The sequence below is a fragment of the Hyperoodon ampullatus genome (genome assembly GCF_949752795.1).
Source record: "Hyperoodon ampullatus genome assembly, chromosome: 7".
NCBI classification, from domain to species: domain Eukaryota; kingdom Metazoa; phylum Chordata; class Mammalia; order Artiodactyla; family Ziphiidae; genus Hyperoodon; species Hyperoodon ampullatus.
The window spans coordinates 83639101-83654568 of NC_136920.1; the positions used below are offsets into that span (position 1 = coordinate 83639101).

Here is a 15468-nt window from a genome sequence, read left to right on the forward strand (position 1 = left end):
CTATTTTCTGCACGGTTTTTATCATAAATGGGTGTCAAATTTTGTCGAAAGCTTTCTCTGCATCTATTGAGATGATCATATGGTTTTTCTCCTTCAATTTGTTAATATGGTGCATCACGTTGATTGATTTGCATATATTGAAGAATCCTTGCATTCCTGGAATAAATCCCACTTGATCATTGTGTATGATCATTTCCATGTGCTGTTGGATTCTGTTTGGTAGTATTTTGTTGAGGATTTTTTCATCTGTGTTCATCAGTGATATTGGCCTGTAGTTTTCTTTCTTTGTGACATCCTTGTCTGGTTTTGGTATCAAGGTGATGGTGGCCTCATAGAATGAGTTTGGGAGTGTTCCTCCCTCTGCTATATTTGGAAGAGTTTGATAAGGATAGGTGTTAACTCTTCTCTAAATGTTTGATAGAATTTGCCTGTGAAGCCATCTGGTCCTGGGCTTTTGTTTGTTGGGAGATTTTTAATCACAGTTTCAATTTCAGTGCTTGTGATTGGTCTGTTCATATTTTCTATTTCTTCCTGATTCAGTCTTGGCAGGTTGTGCATTTCTAAGAATTTGTCCATTTCTTCCAGGTTGTCCATTTTATTGGCATAGAGTTGCTTGTAGTAACCTCTCATGATCTTTTGTATTTCTGCAGTGTCAGTTGTTACTTCTCCTTTTTCATTTCTAATTCTATTGATTTGAGTGTTCTCCCTTTTTTCCTTGATGAGTCTGGCTAATGGTTTATCAATTTTGTTTATCTTCTCAAAGAACCAGCTTTTAGTTATATTGATCTTTTTTATTGTTTCCTTCATTTCTTTTTCTTTTATTTCTGATCTGATTTTTATGATTTCTTTCCTTCTGATAAATTTGGGGGGTTTTTGTTATTTTTTCTCTAATTGCTTTAGGTGCAAGGTCAGGTTGTTTAATCGAGATGTTTCCTGTTTCTTAAGGTGGCATTGTATTGCTACAAACTTCCCTCTTAGAACTGCTTTTGCTGCATCCCATAGGTTTTGGGTCGTCGTGTCTCCATTGTCATTTGTTTCTAGGTATTTTTTAATTTCCTCTTTGATTTCTTCAGTGATGACTTCGTTATTAAGTAGTGTATTGTTTAGCCTCCATGTCTTTGTATTTCTTACAGATCTTTTCCTGTAATTGATGTCTAGTCTCATAGCATTGTGGTCATAAAAGATACTTGATACAATTTCAATTTTCTTAAATTTACCAAGGCTTGATTTGTGATCCAAGATATGATCTATCCTGGAGAACGTTCCATGAACACTTGAGAAAAATGTGTATTCTGTTGTTTTTGGATGGAATGTCTTATAAATATCAATTAAGTCCATCTTGTTTAATGTATCATTTAAAGCTTGTGTTTCCTTATTTATTTTCATTTTGGATGATCTGTCCATTGGTGAAAGTGGGGTGTTGAAATCCCCTACTATGATTCTGTTATTGTCGATTTCCCCTATTATGGCTGTTAGTATTTGCCTTATATATTGAGGTGCTCCTCTGTTGGGTGCATAAATATTTACAATTGTTATATCTTCTTCTTGGATCGATCCCTTGATCATAATGTAGTGTCCTCTTTGTCTTTTCTAATAGTCTTTATTTTAAAGTCTATTTTGTCTGATATGAGAATTGCTACTCCAGCTTTCTTTTAATTTCCATTTGCATGGAATATCTTTTTCCATCCCCTTACTTTCAATCTGTATGTGTCTCTAGGTCTGAAGTGGGTCTCTTGTAGACAGCATATATATGGGTCTTGTTTTCGTATCCATTCAGCCAATCTGTGTCTTTTGATGGGAGCATTTAATCCATTTACATTTAAGGTAATTATCGATATGTATGTTCCTATTCCCATTTTCTTAATTTTTTGGGGTTCATTATTATAGGTCTTTTCCTTCTGTTGTGTTTCTTGCCTAGAGAAGTTCCTTTAGCATTTGTTGTAAAGCTGGTTTGGTGGTGCTGAACTCTCTCAGCTTTTGCTTATCTGTAAAGGTTTTAATTTCTCCACCAAATCAGAATGAGATCCTTGCTGCATAGAGTAATCTTGGTTGCAGGTTTTTCTCCTTCATCACTTTAAATATGTCCTGCCAGTCCCTTCTAGCTTGTAGAGTTTCTTTTGAAAGATCAGCTGTTCATCTTCTGGGGATTCCCTTGTGTGTTATTTGTTGTTTTTCCCTTGCTGCTTTTAATATGTTTTCTTTGTGTTTAATTTTTGACAGTTTGATTAATATGTGTCTTGGCGTATTTCTCCTTCGATTTATTCTGTATAGGACTCTCTATGCCTCCTGGACTTGATAAACTATTTCCTTTCCCATATTAGGGAAGTTTTCAACTATAATTTCTTCAAATGTTTTCTCAGTCCCTTTCTTTTTCTCTTCTTCTTCTGGAACCCCTATAATTCAATTTTTCGTGCATTTAATGTTGTCCCAGAGGTCTCTGAGACTGTCCTCAGTTCTTTTCATTCTTTTTTCTTTATACTGCTCTGCAGCAGTTATTTCCACTATTTTATCTTCCTCGTCACTTATCCATTCTTCTGCCTCAGTTATTCTGCCACTGATCCCATCTAGAGTATTTTTCATTTCATTTGTTGTGTTTTTAATCGTTGCTTGTTTCATCTTTAGTTCTTTTAGGTCCTTGTTAGCTGTTTCTTGCAGTCTGTCTATTCTATTTCCAAGATTTTGGATCATCTTCACTATCATTATTCTGAATTCTTTTTCAGATAGACTGCCTATTTCCTCTCCATTTGTTAGGTCTGGTGGGTTTTTATCTTGCTCCTTCACCTCCTGGGTGTTTTCCTGTTTTTTCATTTTGCTTATCTTACTGTGTTTGGGGTCTCCTTTTTGCAGGCTGCAGGTTTGTAGTTCCCGTTGTTTTTGGTGTCTGTCCCCAGTGGCTAAGGTTGTTTCAGTGTGTTGTGTAGTCTTCCTTGTGGAGGGGACTAGTGCCTGTGTTCTGGTGGATGAGACTGGATCTTGTCTTTGTGGTGGACTGGTCCACTTCTGGTGGTGTGTTTTGTGGTGTCTGTGGCCTTATTATGATTTTAGGCAGCCTCTCTGCTAATGGGTGGTGTTGTGATCCTGTCTTGCTAGTTGTTTGGCATAGGGTGTCCAGCACTGTCTCTTGCTGGTCGTTGAGTGAAGCTGGGTGCTGGTGTTGAGATGGAGATCTCTGGGAGATTCTCACCATTTGATATTATGTGGAGCTGGGAGGTCTCTTGTGGACCAGTGTCCTGAAGTTGGCTCTCCCACCTCAGAGGCACAGCACTGACTCCTGGCTGCAGCACCAAGAGCCTTTCATCCACATGGCTCAGAATAAAAGGGAGAAAAAATAGAAAGAAACAATTAGTAGAAGTAGAAAGGAAGAAAGAAAGAAAGAAAGGCGGGAGGGAGGGAGGAAGGAGGGAAGGTAGGAAAAAAGAAAGAGAAGATAAAGTAAAATAGAATAAAGTATGATAAAATATAGTAAAGTTATTAAAATACAAAATAATTATTAAAAAAAATTTTAAGAAAATGGACGGATAGAACCTTGGGACAAATGGTGAAAGCAAAGCTATACAGACAAAATCTCACATGGAAGCCTACACATACATACTCACAAAAAGAGGAAAAGAGGAAAACATCATAAATCTTGTTCTCAAAGTACACCTCCTCAATTTGGGATGATTCGTTTTCTATTCATGTATTCCACAGATGCAGGGTACATCAAGTTGATTGTGGAGCTTTAATCTGCTGGTCTTGAGGCTGCTGGGAGAGATTTCCCTTTCTCTTCTTTATTCTCACAGCTCCCAGGTCTCAGCTTTGGATTTGGCCCCGCCTCTGCGTGTAGGTCACCAGAGGGCGTTTGTTCTTCGCTCAGACAGGACGGGGTTAAAGGAGCAGCTGCTTCGGTGACTCTGGCTCACTCAGGCCGGGGGGGATGGAGGGGTACGGAGGCGGGGCGAGCCTGCGGCGGCAGAGGCCAGCGTGACGTTGTACCAGCCCGTGGGGTGCTGTGTGCTCCCCCGGGGAAGCCATCCCTGGATCCCGGGACCCCGGCAGTGACGGGCTGCACAGGCTCCCCAGAAAGGGGGCGTGGACAGTCACCTGTGCTCCCACCCAGGCTTCTTTGCAGCGGCAGCAGTAGCCCCATGGTCCCACGCCCGTCTCTGGGGTCCGCACTTTTAGCCGTGGCTCGCGCCCGTCTCTGGAGCTCCTTTAAGCAGCGCTCTTAATCCCCTCTCCTCGCGCACCAGGAAACAAAGAGGGAAGAAAAAGTCTCTTGCCTCTTCAGCAGGTCCAGACTTTTTCTCTGACTCCCTCCCGTCCAGCCATGGCACACTAACCCCTTCAGGCTGTGTTCACGCCGCCAACCCCAGTCCTCTCCCTGCGCTCTGACGGAAGCCTGAGCCTCCACTCGCAGCCCCCGCCCGCCCCGGTGGGTGAGCAGACAAGCCTCTCGGGCTGGTGAGTGCCGGTTGGCACCGATCCTCTGTGCGGGAATCTCTCCGCTTTGCCCTCCGCACCCCTGTGGCTGAGCTCTCCTCCACAGCTCCGAAGCTCCCCCCTCCGCCACCCACAGTCTCCACCCGCGAAGGGGCTTCCTAGTGTGTGGAAACCTTTCCGCCTTCACTGCTCCCTCCCACTGGTGCAGGTCCCGTCCCTATCCTTTTGTCTCTGTTTATTCTTTTTTCTTTTGCCCTACCCATGTACGTGGGGAGTTTCTTGCCTCTTGGGGGGTCTGAGGTCTTCTGCCAGCATTCAGTGGGTGTTCTGTAGCAGTTGTTCCACGTGTAGATGAATTTCTGGTGTATCTGTGGGGAAGAAGGTGATCTCTGCATCTTACTCTTCCTCCATCTTCCCCTGAGCTCCCTTACTCTTTATTCTTTATTCTTATCTCCACACCTCTCCTCACACATAGCTAGAGGTGGTTTATGGATGTGAAAAAATCACTTCCAAGTATTCTTCCTGTTCCCCAAAGCTGTTGTGTCGCTTATGAGAAGATTAAATAAGTACCATAACTTTGAGGGAAATTCTGGCTGGCCTAATAACTTGGGTTCTCAAACCACAAGCCCTTGTTTTTATTATTATCATTAAGAAGAAACCCTGAAGTACAGGGACCCCCGTGCCAGGCTGCCCAGGTTTGAATCCCCTGCCTGATGATGTTGACACAAGATCATGTGCCCAGCACACAGTGAGGCCAAACAAACTGAAACTTCGGAGTTTGGAGCAGAGAAAAGTTTATGATCAGCTTGTGCACAGTTCTCCGACTGTCTGATGGTGAGGCAGCAGGGTGGTGTCACAGGGATTCACATTATCTGTCCTTAGGCTCCAGGAGGCCTGGTGCTATGGGCTCAAGGTTGCCAAGGAGTTAACATCTTCCATTTGTTGGAGGGGGATAGGTTTACATCTGCAAAACAACTCAGGAAATGTGCATCAAACACTATTATCTAGGTACTTCAGAGAGAAGCAAAGCAGAGGATCTGGGGGAAGGCCTGTCCTAGGAAGGCCCCATGGGGTCCTGCTCGGTTACAATGGTGCCAGCCTTGGATGTTAGGAGACCTGAACCGCTCTGTCTGTTCCTCATTGTACAATGTGGACAGTGATAGAGCGTCTCTCAAAGGGTAGCCATGGGATCAAGTGATTTAATATATGGAAGGTTCTTAAACTGTGCTGGGCACAGAAAACTCACTGTGTAATTGTAGACGTTCCAGTAGAGGTGCCATGAGTTCTATTTTATTTGGGCCAGTAGGCAGGGTTAGCTTGGAATGTACGAATTTTAAATATCTGAAAGGGTTTTCAAGAAATTGGAAAGCTGTCATTAATATTTCTTAACTTTCCTCTTGGCTTCCCCTTATTTAACATTAAAAACCCTCCTTCGTGGGCTTCTGGTTAAAGAGAGTCCAAGACGTAGCCACAGCCAGCAGGGCAGGAGCGGGGTTTGGAGCAATACTTAAACATAATGTTAAGTCCTTTTCTGAGCTCTTCTTCCTGCTGTTCAGAGGACGGTGAAAGGGCCCTCTCGTGATGGAGGAAAGCGAGAAGCCCTGAAAGGATGCATTCTTCTGAGGCACAGAAGCGTTAAGAGGCAGATAACTGTCCTCAACTGACAGAATCCTTCTGCTAAGTGTCTTTGTCATCTGTTAGGTTCTAGGGTTGTGTAGACTCAGTGAAGCAGCTCTACCCCATTAGAGAGATGGACTTACTTCCCTCTATGTGTTTTCGATTCCCACTAATGAGGCCCAGGCTTGAGAGAAGGTGAATTGAACCTTAGTCATCCATCCGGGGTACGTCCACCGAGGGGTACACAAGGCTTTCCAAGGGCTGTGTGGCAGGGCATTGTGCCGCCCAGAGGGTAGATTTGGACTGTCCTGCCTCAAAGTCAGCCCCTACCAGACCCTGCAGCAATTTGAACTGGTGCAATTCACCCCCAACCTGCAGTTGTAGGTCTTACACAAGGAAATGTATCTAAAGAAGTACATTTTCAAGATCTAAAATGTCCTAAAATGGATCTGCCTGAGAAAGACCTGTGTTTGAGTTGTAGTTCTGGTTGTCCTTTCTGATTGATCCCACTTTAATTGTCTGGGAAAGAATGTTCCTTTACTTTCATTGTTACCTCCACCACTATTATCAATCTGTCATCAAACAGAGTATCAGTCTTGAGGGAGAGTCCCACCAAAGTAAAGCAGAGAAGTCCTGAAGGAAATGGCACAGTTTTTCTTCAGTAATAAAGTCATGGCAAAACTGGTACCTTCTCTATCTTGGAATTAGAATCCAGAGAGATAGAGATGTTTTCTGACAGAGGGCAGGGTGATTTGGCGTATTAAAATAAACAGTATTTCAATTTTCCCCACCTTTCTCAGCGAATTGGGTTAAACAAAGTGCTTCTAAGTGACAGAATAACACATCTTTAATAGTCATTTGATAAGGCCTAGTAAAATGTTAGCAGTATACTGTCCAGATACTGAGAAATTGAATGAATTTAATACTGGGTTACAAAGCCCTTTGCAAGTCAGGTATTTTCCAATTCATTGCTTTAAAAGAAATTGAAGGAGGAATTAATTGAATTGTCAGCTGTGAGATCATTAAAATAATTTTTGAAGCTATATTACTATGTGGTTTTTGGCATATATCTTGGAAGAGGTTCAAAGAATTGAGTGACATTGCTATACAAGGTTTTCATTTCTATCTCCTTGCTTATGCGAACTTGGTTTTTTTTCAAAGCAAAATAGGAATAGAATTGATCCTGAGCTCTCATTCTAGTATAATGATATTTATCGATGGTATAATAAACAGAAAAGCCTCATCTATCCCATTGAGAGCTATATTTCCAGTAAAAGTTTACTTCTTATGTTTAATTATTACTTAACCACATGTATAGTATATTTATGTTATTTTATCAATATTATCCTTGTAATGATAACTCATTCTAAAAGAAAATATTATTCAGAGCTTTACGGTCACAGAGCATGAAAGAAATTTAAATTTCAATCTCTATACTTTATATATATTGTTGCAAATAAATATGATAGCTGATCAATAAAAGATTTTCAAGCATAAAATATGCTTGAAATATTATATCAGGATAAAATCCTGCAGAGGATATATAATAGATACACAAGTTCAAGTTTAGAAAAGGAGCAATGCACATCTTATGACTGTTAAAAAAGGGCTTGTTCATGAATTTTTAAAGTAGACAATCATGAGTATCAAATTGCTATGGTATTTAAATTCGTATAGAGATATATATAAAGGAACATTATGACATTTTAATTTTAAAATGTGAATAATCTCCACAGACCAAAAATGCATCCTTTGCAACTATTACCTAAACTTTAAAAATATTATGTCAACTTAAAATGTGCAAAGGGTTACGTAATTGACCAAAATAAAAGCAAGCATATTGTCTGCACTATCACCTGGGTGTGTGTGGTTCCAGGGTCTGGGAGACAACACCCTTCATTCTGTCCAGTTTACCATCTACTTCCAGGCTGGCCACACTGTACAGTAGGAATTTAACCTTTAGGAGTCATTCAAACAGGGATTTAATCTTCATGGAAATACAGCTGTTATTAAGAAAGTTGGCAAGTTAATTCGTATCAGTGATTTGCAACTGAGAGTGAATGAATGTGTTTATCATATTTTTTTTCCTAAGAAATGCTTTCGAAAGTGGGGAGCAGAGAGGGCCCATTAAGGCTTTAGTCCACATAAGGGAAATAGACAGTTGCTGTAGAAGGAATAAAAATGCACAGAAAGTGAAGCTAGGGCCCCAAGGATGTGGAGGAGACAAGATGACCTTAGTTTTTCTTTTATTTCTTAAATTAATTTATTCCTTATTGAAGTGAAGTTGATTTACAATGTTGTTTTAGTTTCAGGCGTACAGCAAAATGATTCAGCTATACATACGTATGTATTTTTTTCAGATTCTTTTCCCTTATAGGTTACTAAAAAATACTGAGTGTAGTTCCCTGTGCTAGAGATCAGCTCGGTGCTTGGTGACCGCCTGGAGGGGTGGGATAGGGAGGGTGGGAGGGAGGGAGACGCAAGAGGGAAGGGATATGGGAACATATGTATATGTATGACTGATTCACTTTGTTATAAAGCAGAAACTAACACACCATTGTGAAGCAATTATACTCCAATAAAGTTGTAAAATAAATAAATAAATAAATAAATAAATAGTTCCCTGTGCTATACAGTAGGTCCCTGTTGTTTATATATTTGATATATAATAGCATGTATATGTTACACGCAGATTCCTAATTTATCCCCCCCTTTCCCCTTTGGTAGCCATAAGTTTGTTTTCTGTGAGTCTGTTTCTGTTTTGTAAATAAGTTCATTTGTATCATTTTTTTAGATTCCACATATAAATGATATCTTATATTTGCCTTCTCTGTCTGGCTTACTTCACTTGGTATTGGTTTGGCCAAAAAGTTCATTCGGTTTTAAGTAAAAATAAAAGATATATTTTTCATTTTCACCAAGAATTTTATCGAACAATGTAAATTCACTAACCAAATGAACTTTTTGGCCAATCCAATATGATAATCTCTAGGTCCATCCACGTTGCTGCAAATGGCGTTATATCATTCTTTTTTATGGCTGAGTAATATTCCATTGTATGTGCATACCACATCTTCTTTATCCATTCCTCTGTCAATGGACATTTAGGTTGCTTCCATGTCCTGGCTATTGTATCTATTTCTGCATTAAACCTGATAACCTGCAGGTCATACACACCGACAAGCAAATTCCATTTGCTCGTAGCCTCCATTCATAGCCTCTGACCGTTGGGAAGAGTAGGTTAGGGTATGTGGGGTAGTGGTCTGCTTAGCCACTTTCTCCTTCCCTCTCCTGAAATCTTAAGAGGTAGCCATGACTGCCTCAAAGACTGCTGGCATTGTACCATGACTTTCCAGACTCTGTGATATCAATTGCAGTTGGAGGGCTTTGGGCGGCTTAGGGGTACAGGAGATGATGGACACGAGGGAGGTCTGGAGGTAAATATGTCCAAGTTTTGACTTAACAACAAGTTAAGCATTTGCTGTGTGGATTATCTGTGACCTACTTGAAATACTGATGCACTCCGTCTCCCCTCTGGCCCTGGGCCACTTCTCCCACAAGGTGGTAACTGTGCTCGAGAAATATAAACTAATTTTCATAGAAGCCTAAGGGAAAAAATAAGATGGAAAGCAAATATACAGCAAAGATATTCACATAATATGCTCCTAAATCAAATAGAAATGATTTTGTAGCATCGGTTCTTCAGGAGGATTCAGGCCACTGTTTCCCTCTGTTTAGGAGGTTTTATCAATAATTCATTCCCTTTAGCACTGGGCTATGTTATTTCATTTACCCCTTGAATGACAACAGCTGTGTTTATAACAGAATCTCTGAACACTCTCTCCCTCCCTCCCCTCCCCGGCCCTCACTCACAGGTGTACCATAGATGACCGGGTCACCCGGGTGGCCTGGCTGAACCGCAGCACCATCCTCTATGCCGGGAACGACAAGTGGTCCATAGACCCTCGCGTGATCATCCTGGTTAACACGCCAACCCAGTACAGCATCATGATCCAGAACGTGGATGTGTACGACGAGGGCCCGTACACCTGCTCCGTGCAGACGGACAACCACCCCAAGACCTCCCGGGTGCACCTCATCGTGCAAGGTAGGCGGCCTGGCCAGGGGGCTCACGTTCCCCTCAGTGATGCAGGGGAAGCATGATCTCAGCTTGTCCTTCTACTCCTGTAGAAAGACACAAAAGGCCGTTTCCTCTGTAGAATCCGGAGACTGAGTGTCTGTCCTGGATTCCTTCCACCTGCTGGGGTCTTGACTAACTACTGAGTATCTTTACAGAATTTCTCCATTTTCTCTCTGGTCCTTCTGGTCTCATTAATAGGTTGTTTGGCATGTTTGAGCTGGTTGAGCTTTCTGGAGTTGGGAAAAGATATATTAGAAATATCTATTATGTTATACTATATTATATTATATAGATATTAGTTACTTAGCACTCTGGAGTTGGGAAAAGATATATTAAGAAATGGATATGGTACTACTCTCCGCGCCTTTTATTGTTCAGAGGCTTATTTCATGATAAAAGGTTAATAATATTGATGTGAAATCATGTGACATATGACTGTTCTTGCATAGCTGGTGGTTGTGTCTGTACCAGAGGGGTTCTGAGTGTTGTCTGGCATTGCTGCTGAGTCCGTGTACACCCTTTTAGCCCCACAACGGTGTTGAGGTCAAGAGGGATATTAGTCAAAATGTTATCTCCAGGTCTATGTTGGAAATAAATCTATATAATTGAAAGGGGGGAATCCCTAACATTCTCTCCCATTCTCCCGTAAAAGTCTGAATTAGTATAACCCAGGCATAGTAGTTAAGAGTTTTTCATTTGAATTTTACTTTGTAAGAGAAAAATGGGGTTGAAGAAATGTCAGAATCTCAGATATCAACTATTAAGTGTTAAGAATTAAAAACTCATGCAGAGAGCAGTCAAGAGAATTGGGGAACCATCTTAAAACAAGGCAGCTCTACAAATGACCTTATGTCGAACTGCCCCCTACCAACACCCCCATCACTATGTAAAGCAATTTCTATCAGGTATCCACTCATGGTAGCAATGAGGTGCTGAGCAGATTAGCTCCCATCCCCCTATGACATATCCTTCCTCCACCAAAGGAGAGGTTTGAGTGGACCTTTCTCAGTGTCCCCTATGCTGATGTCTTGTAGCCATGCCTTGAGCTCAGAAAGAGTCCCTGTGTGTGACTTAGTGTCAGTAACTGCCTTTTATCAGATCCCATCTGCAGTTGATCCAATGGGTTTTATTTTTTTTTTCAGTTTCTGAAATGTGTATGGTATTCTTGCTTAGCTAATATGGATTCCCTCATTCCTGCCTTTCTAAGAAATATAATTTTGCTCATTTCAGATGCTTTCATGGGAAGTTTGAGTAGGGGTTAGAGTCTTTTCATGCTTTGGTCACGTGTGCAAATCAAGGTGGCCATTCTTTTCTTTTGTCTGGAACAGCTCTTTGCTAGCAGAGCATCTGAGGCTTTGGCTCTGCCCACCGTGGTAATGGCCTGAGCTGGACCAGAGGTCTGTCTGCTACAGCCCTGGCTCCCAGCCCTGGTGCTGCCATAGTGCTGAAACATCGCCTCCGTTCAACCTCTAAGCCCTTCTCTCAGCCACACGCTCCCAGACTCCCACATCTGCCTGCTACACGAGGACACCCGTGCTCCGCTGTGTCTGTTCTCCATCCATGTCCCACTAGGGGTATGGCTTGGGGATGATCTGCTTGGAAGCTACAAGACGGCCTGCCATCTGGAGATAAAGACAAGTGTCACGGCTGATGCTTCTCCTCAGAGGCTGGTGGAGACCCTCACTGGGATCAGTCGCCTGAGATGAGCGGGGATGTCTGCAGAAAACAAGGGAACTCAAGCTCTCACCACCCGCCTGCCACCTGGGCTTGGCTCCAGAGGAGCAGAAATTCTCGGCATGGGAAGTGACGCCTCCGTGGCGCCTCCGTGGCCTTGACAACAGCGTTATCTTCAAATTCAGGAAATTCGTCACTGAAAGAAAAAAAAGAACTGTCAGGCCCTTTACAGAAACAGACTCAAGCAGAGCAAGGCTATCACTTTTCAGGGAAGAAGACAGACTGTGTAAGCGTGTCGAAGCCAATACAGGCCATAAAGGGCTTGTGGCACAGAGCTTCAGGGATATGTTCTTCGTAAAAAGCTTGGAGTAATTCCTGGGGCTGGATGTGAAAGCCAGTGGGGCCTCAGAGCTTTGGGTCAGAAAGACTCTGGGAAGAGGCAAGAAGCAGGGCAGTGGAGCCCTTCATCCCAGAGGTGACGTCCTCAAGTCTCCACGCTTTAGGCCAAGCAACTTCTGTAGCTCCAGGCAATCCAATGCGAAGATCAGGAGGGCAGAGGAGGAAGGGGAGCACCTCCTCTTGGAAACCTTAGCAGACTGGGCTTTACATTTACTGAGAGGCTAAAATAAGGAGCTCAGGGAGCTGTTCTTCCTTTGGGAATCAGTTGAGTTTCCAGTGGGTGGAAGCTGAGACCCTGCGGCTCAATTAGAAAAAAGCCCAGAAGTCTCCTCTTTCCCAGCAGCTATCGGCTTTTGTCCAGTCTATAGATTAATTTTTCAGACTTAGTGTTAGTTCAGGTTAAAGATAATGAAAGTTTCCTAATCCTCTTAAAGAAGATTTATCTGACCGAGTAGAAAGCTTTTGGAATACAATAAGGCATGTATAAAACTGAGGTCTAATCCTGCCTTTAATTTCAAACTGCTGATGGGTATTGATTTTGCAATGAGAAAAACTGAAAAATTTCCAAGCTGCAACTTGTCTATCTGCATATGTGTGTGTGTGTGTGTGTGTGTGTGTGTGTGTGTGGTATTTATCTTCTGTCCATTTGAGAATGTTACAATCTCATCACCTCTGCCAGACAAGTGTCATTAGCAGAAGGGCAATCCCACGGGTCTAGGCTTTGTTGCTCCCTCCTCCTGCAAAGTGAGTAAGTGAGAGCTGCTCTAACACTACCTCAAAGCCTGTCCTTTCCTGGTTTATAAGGCCTTTCTACATATCTGATGGGATTAGTTTCCTAGTCCTTCTCTTTAAGGGAAGAAGCTGCTTTTGTTAAAATAGCATCACTGGTCCCCAAGGTACATCTTGGCCACTGAAGGGATAACTTTAAGGTGCCACGTGATGGTGAGGCTGTGACTGTGTCCCTGGTGTGTGACGGTGAGGCTGTGACTGTGTTCCTGGTGCGTGACGGTGAGGCTGTGACTGTGTCCCTGGTGCGTGACGGTGAGGCTGTGACTGTGTCCCTGGTGTGTGACGGTGAGGCTGTGACTGTGTACCGAGGTGTTAAGGAAATCCAGAACAAGGGGCTCAGATTAGTCAGGGCAGGAAAACCAATCTGGCAGCCCTGTGTGGGAGGGAGTGCCATAAAGGAGATGGAGGCATGGGATGGGCAAGAGGTCATGCCCATCACTCAGAAGGTGTGAGGACAGCAGATTGTGGGTCTCCCTGTAGGAATGGAGAAGCTTCCTTCAAGAGGTATCATCCAAGGGAAATTGAGAGGATTAATCCCAATATCTTGAAATAGGAAGAATTAAAAGGATATCACCTCCCTTTTTGAGTTTGGGGAAATGTTAGATGTTCCCACTAGTGATTGCAGAGTTAGGATCCTGAGCCGCTGGGAGAGGAAAGTGTTAGGCTTGTGAGCTTTAGGGATAAAGAAAACACAGACATTACACAGGTGTTATAGAACCAAGAAACAGGTGTAACTCAAGACAAGAAGGGGTTTGTTTGAGATTTATCGTGAATTTACTAGCATGAGAGGAGGTAAGTTTTGTGAGATTAACTCTTCCTACTTGAGAACAGCAGGAGCTCCAGCACATAGCACACTGTCTGAGGGTTCCTAGGCATTCAGCAAATGTTTGTAAAATGAACACAGGACAGATGGATACAGCAAATGAAATGGCATAAGAAGGCAGTGATCATAAAGTCCCTTCAGGCAGATAGGGGCAGGGGATGAGTCAGGCTGGCCAGATGACTTGGAGTGGCCAGTAATTGGGAAAAGGTCCTTAGAGGGATGAGGTCTTCCATGTGACAAGCCAAGAGATATGTTCTAACAGCAATTGCATGACTTCCGTGTGTTTATTTAGTACTTTACAGCACTGGTCACAATCTTTGGCTCATGTGACCCTCACAACAAGCCCTGGGAGGCTTCAGGGCAGTGACTGTTATCTCCATTTTGCATGAGATCACTGCAGCTCACAGAAGTTAAGAGACTGGCCAGGGTGCCCTGTGAGTCAGCAGCTGTGCTGGGTCTGTACCCCAGCCATGCAACTCCATGCACAGTGTGCCTCCAGCATAGGCCACCCCTCCCCCACCACTGCCAACCACGTCCAAGGTGATTCCTCTAATCTAGATCCATGGGAATTTGCCAGTTATCCTTTCTTTTTTCCCTCTTTTTCCTGCTACTGATATTTCACTGTACTAGCAGAAATTGTGGACAAAACTCAAGAAAGAAAATGAGCAGCGGGGGAGCAGGAGTGGGGTGCCAGAGCCCCAAAAGATGATGGAGAGAGACTGAGGGAGAGGCAAAGAAGAAGATAATTAATTTACCAGTAGCTCATCCCTCCAGGGACACACATTCTAAATGTTACCTCTTTCCCCTATGTACATACTGAAAACGCTGGCCCTTTGAGAATCCAGAATCTAATCGTCACTCTGATTGTCATGAACTCTTCAGCATTCTGGAATGTATGGATATCGTTACAGTAGTTGTCACTGTCAGGGAGCGATAGACAGGAAGACCTGGCATCCTTTCTCCTTGGCTGTTGGTATCTCTATCTGCTCTCTAGGCTAGTCCAAAAATCTGTTTACTGCCAGACACTTCCTTTCTGGAGCAAACTATTCTTGCTAAGCCCAATTTTAGGCAAAGGGCTAGAAAGGATGAATGATGTGAACAAGCCTATGCAATTTCTATGTCTTCAAAGACTTTGGGGCTTTGAGCCTGGAGTCAGTTCAGGTGAGACTACTTGGTACCCAAGGTTTAGTTTAGCAGGTAGAGAAGTCTGATTCTCCACCCAGTCCAGCCCTAGGTTTCACTGAGTGTCAGCCAACCTCTGCACTGGGCACATTGAGTGTAAACTGATCTCAGTTGATCCTCACAACATCCCTGAAAGGTTTACACCATAGTCACATCTTACAAATAAGAAAACTGAAGCTCAGAAAGAGTAAAAACTTGCCCAAAGATGATAGAGCCACTAAAAGGTTTAAATTCCCTTCACTAGGCTTGTCTCTAGGTAAAAGCTATCAAAACACACACAGTTAAAGCCCTCTGCATGCATGATCTCTTCTGATTATTCTTCATTGAAGCCCTGGGAGACAGAACAGAAAATCACCACATTCCAAGAAAAGAACCTGAGATTCAGAGAGCTGACGTGATTTGTCCAACTTACACTGGCTAG

General features: G+C 42.9%; 1 protein-coding gene across 3 annotated transcripts in view; it reads left to right on the forward strand.

Annotated features, from left to right (window-relative positions):
- Positions 1 to 15468, forward strand: part of OPCML (opioid binding protein/cell adhesion molecule like) — a gene marked incomplete at both ends in the record, with an annotated part of 1078949 nt that overhangs the window by 846668 nt on the left and 216813 nt on the right. For all 3 annotated transcript variants that reach the window (XM_079709168.1, XM_079709170.1, XM_079709169.1), the window contains one exon: positions 9915 to 10147. In XM_079709168.1, coding sequence (XP_079565294.1) covers positions 9915 to 10147 — 233 coding nt within the window. The remainder of the gene's footprint in view (positions 1 to 9914; positions 10148 to 15468) is intronic.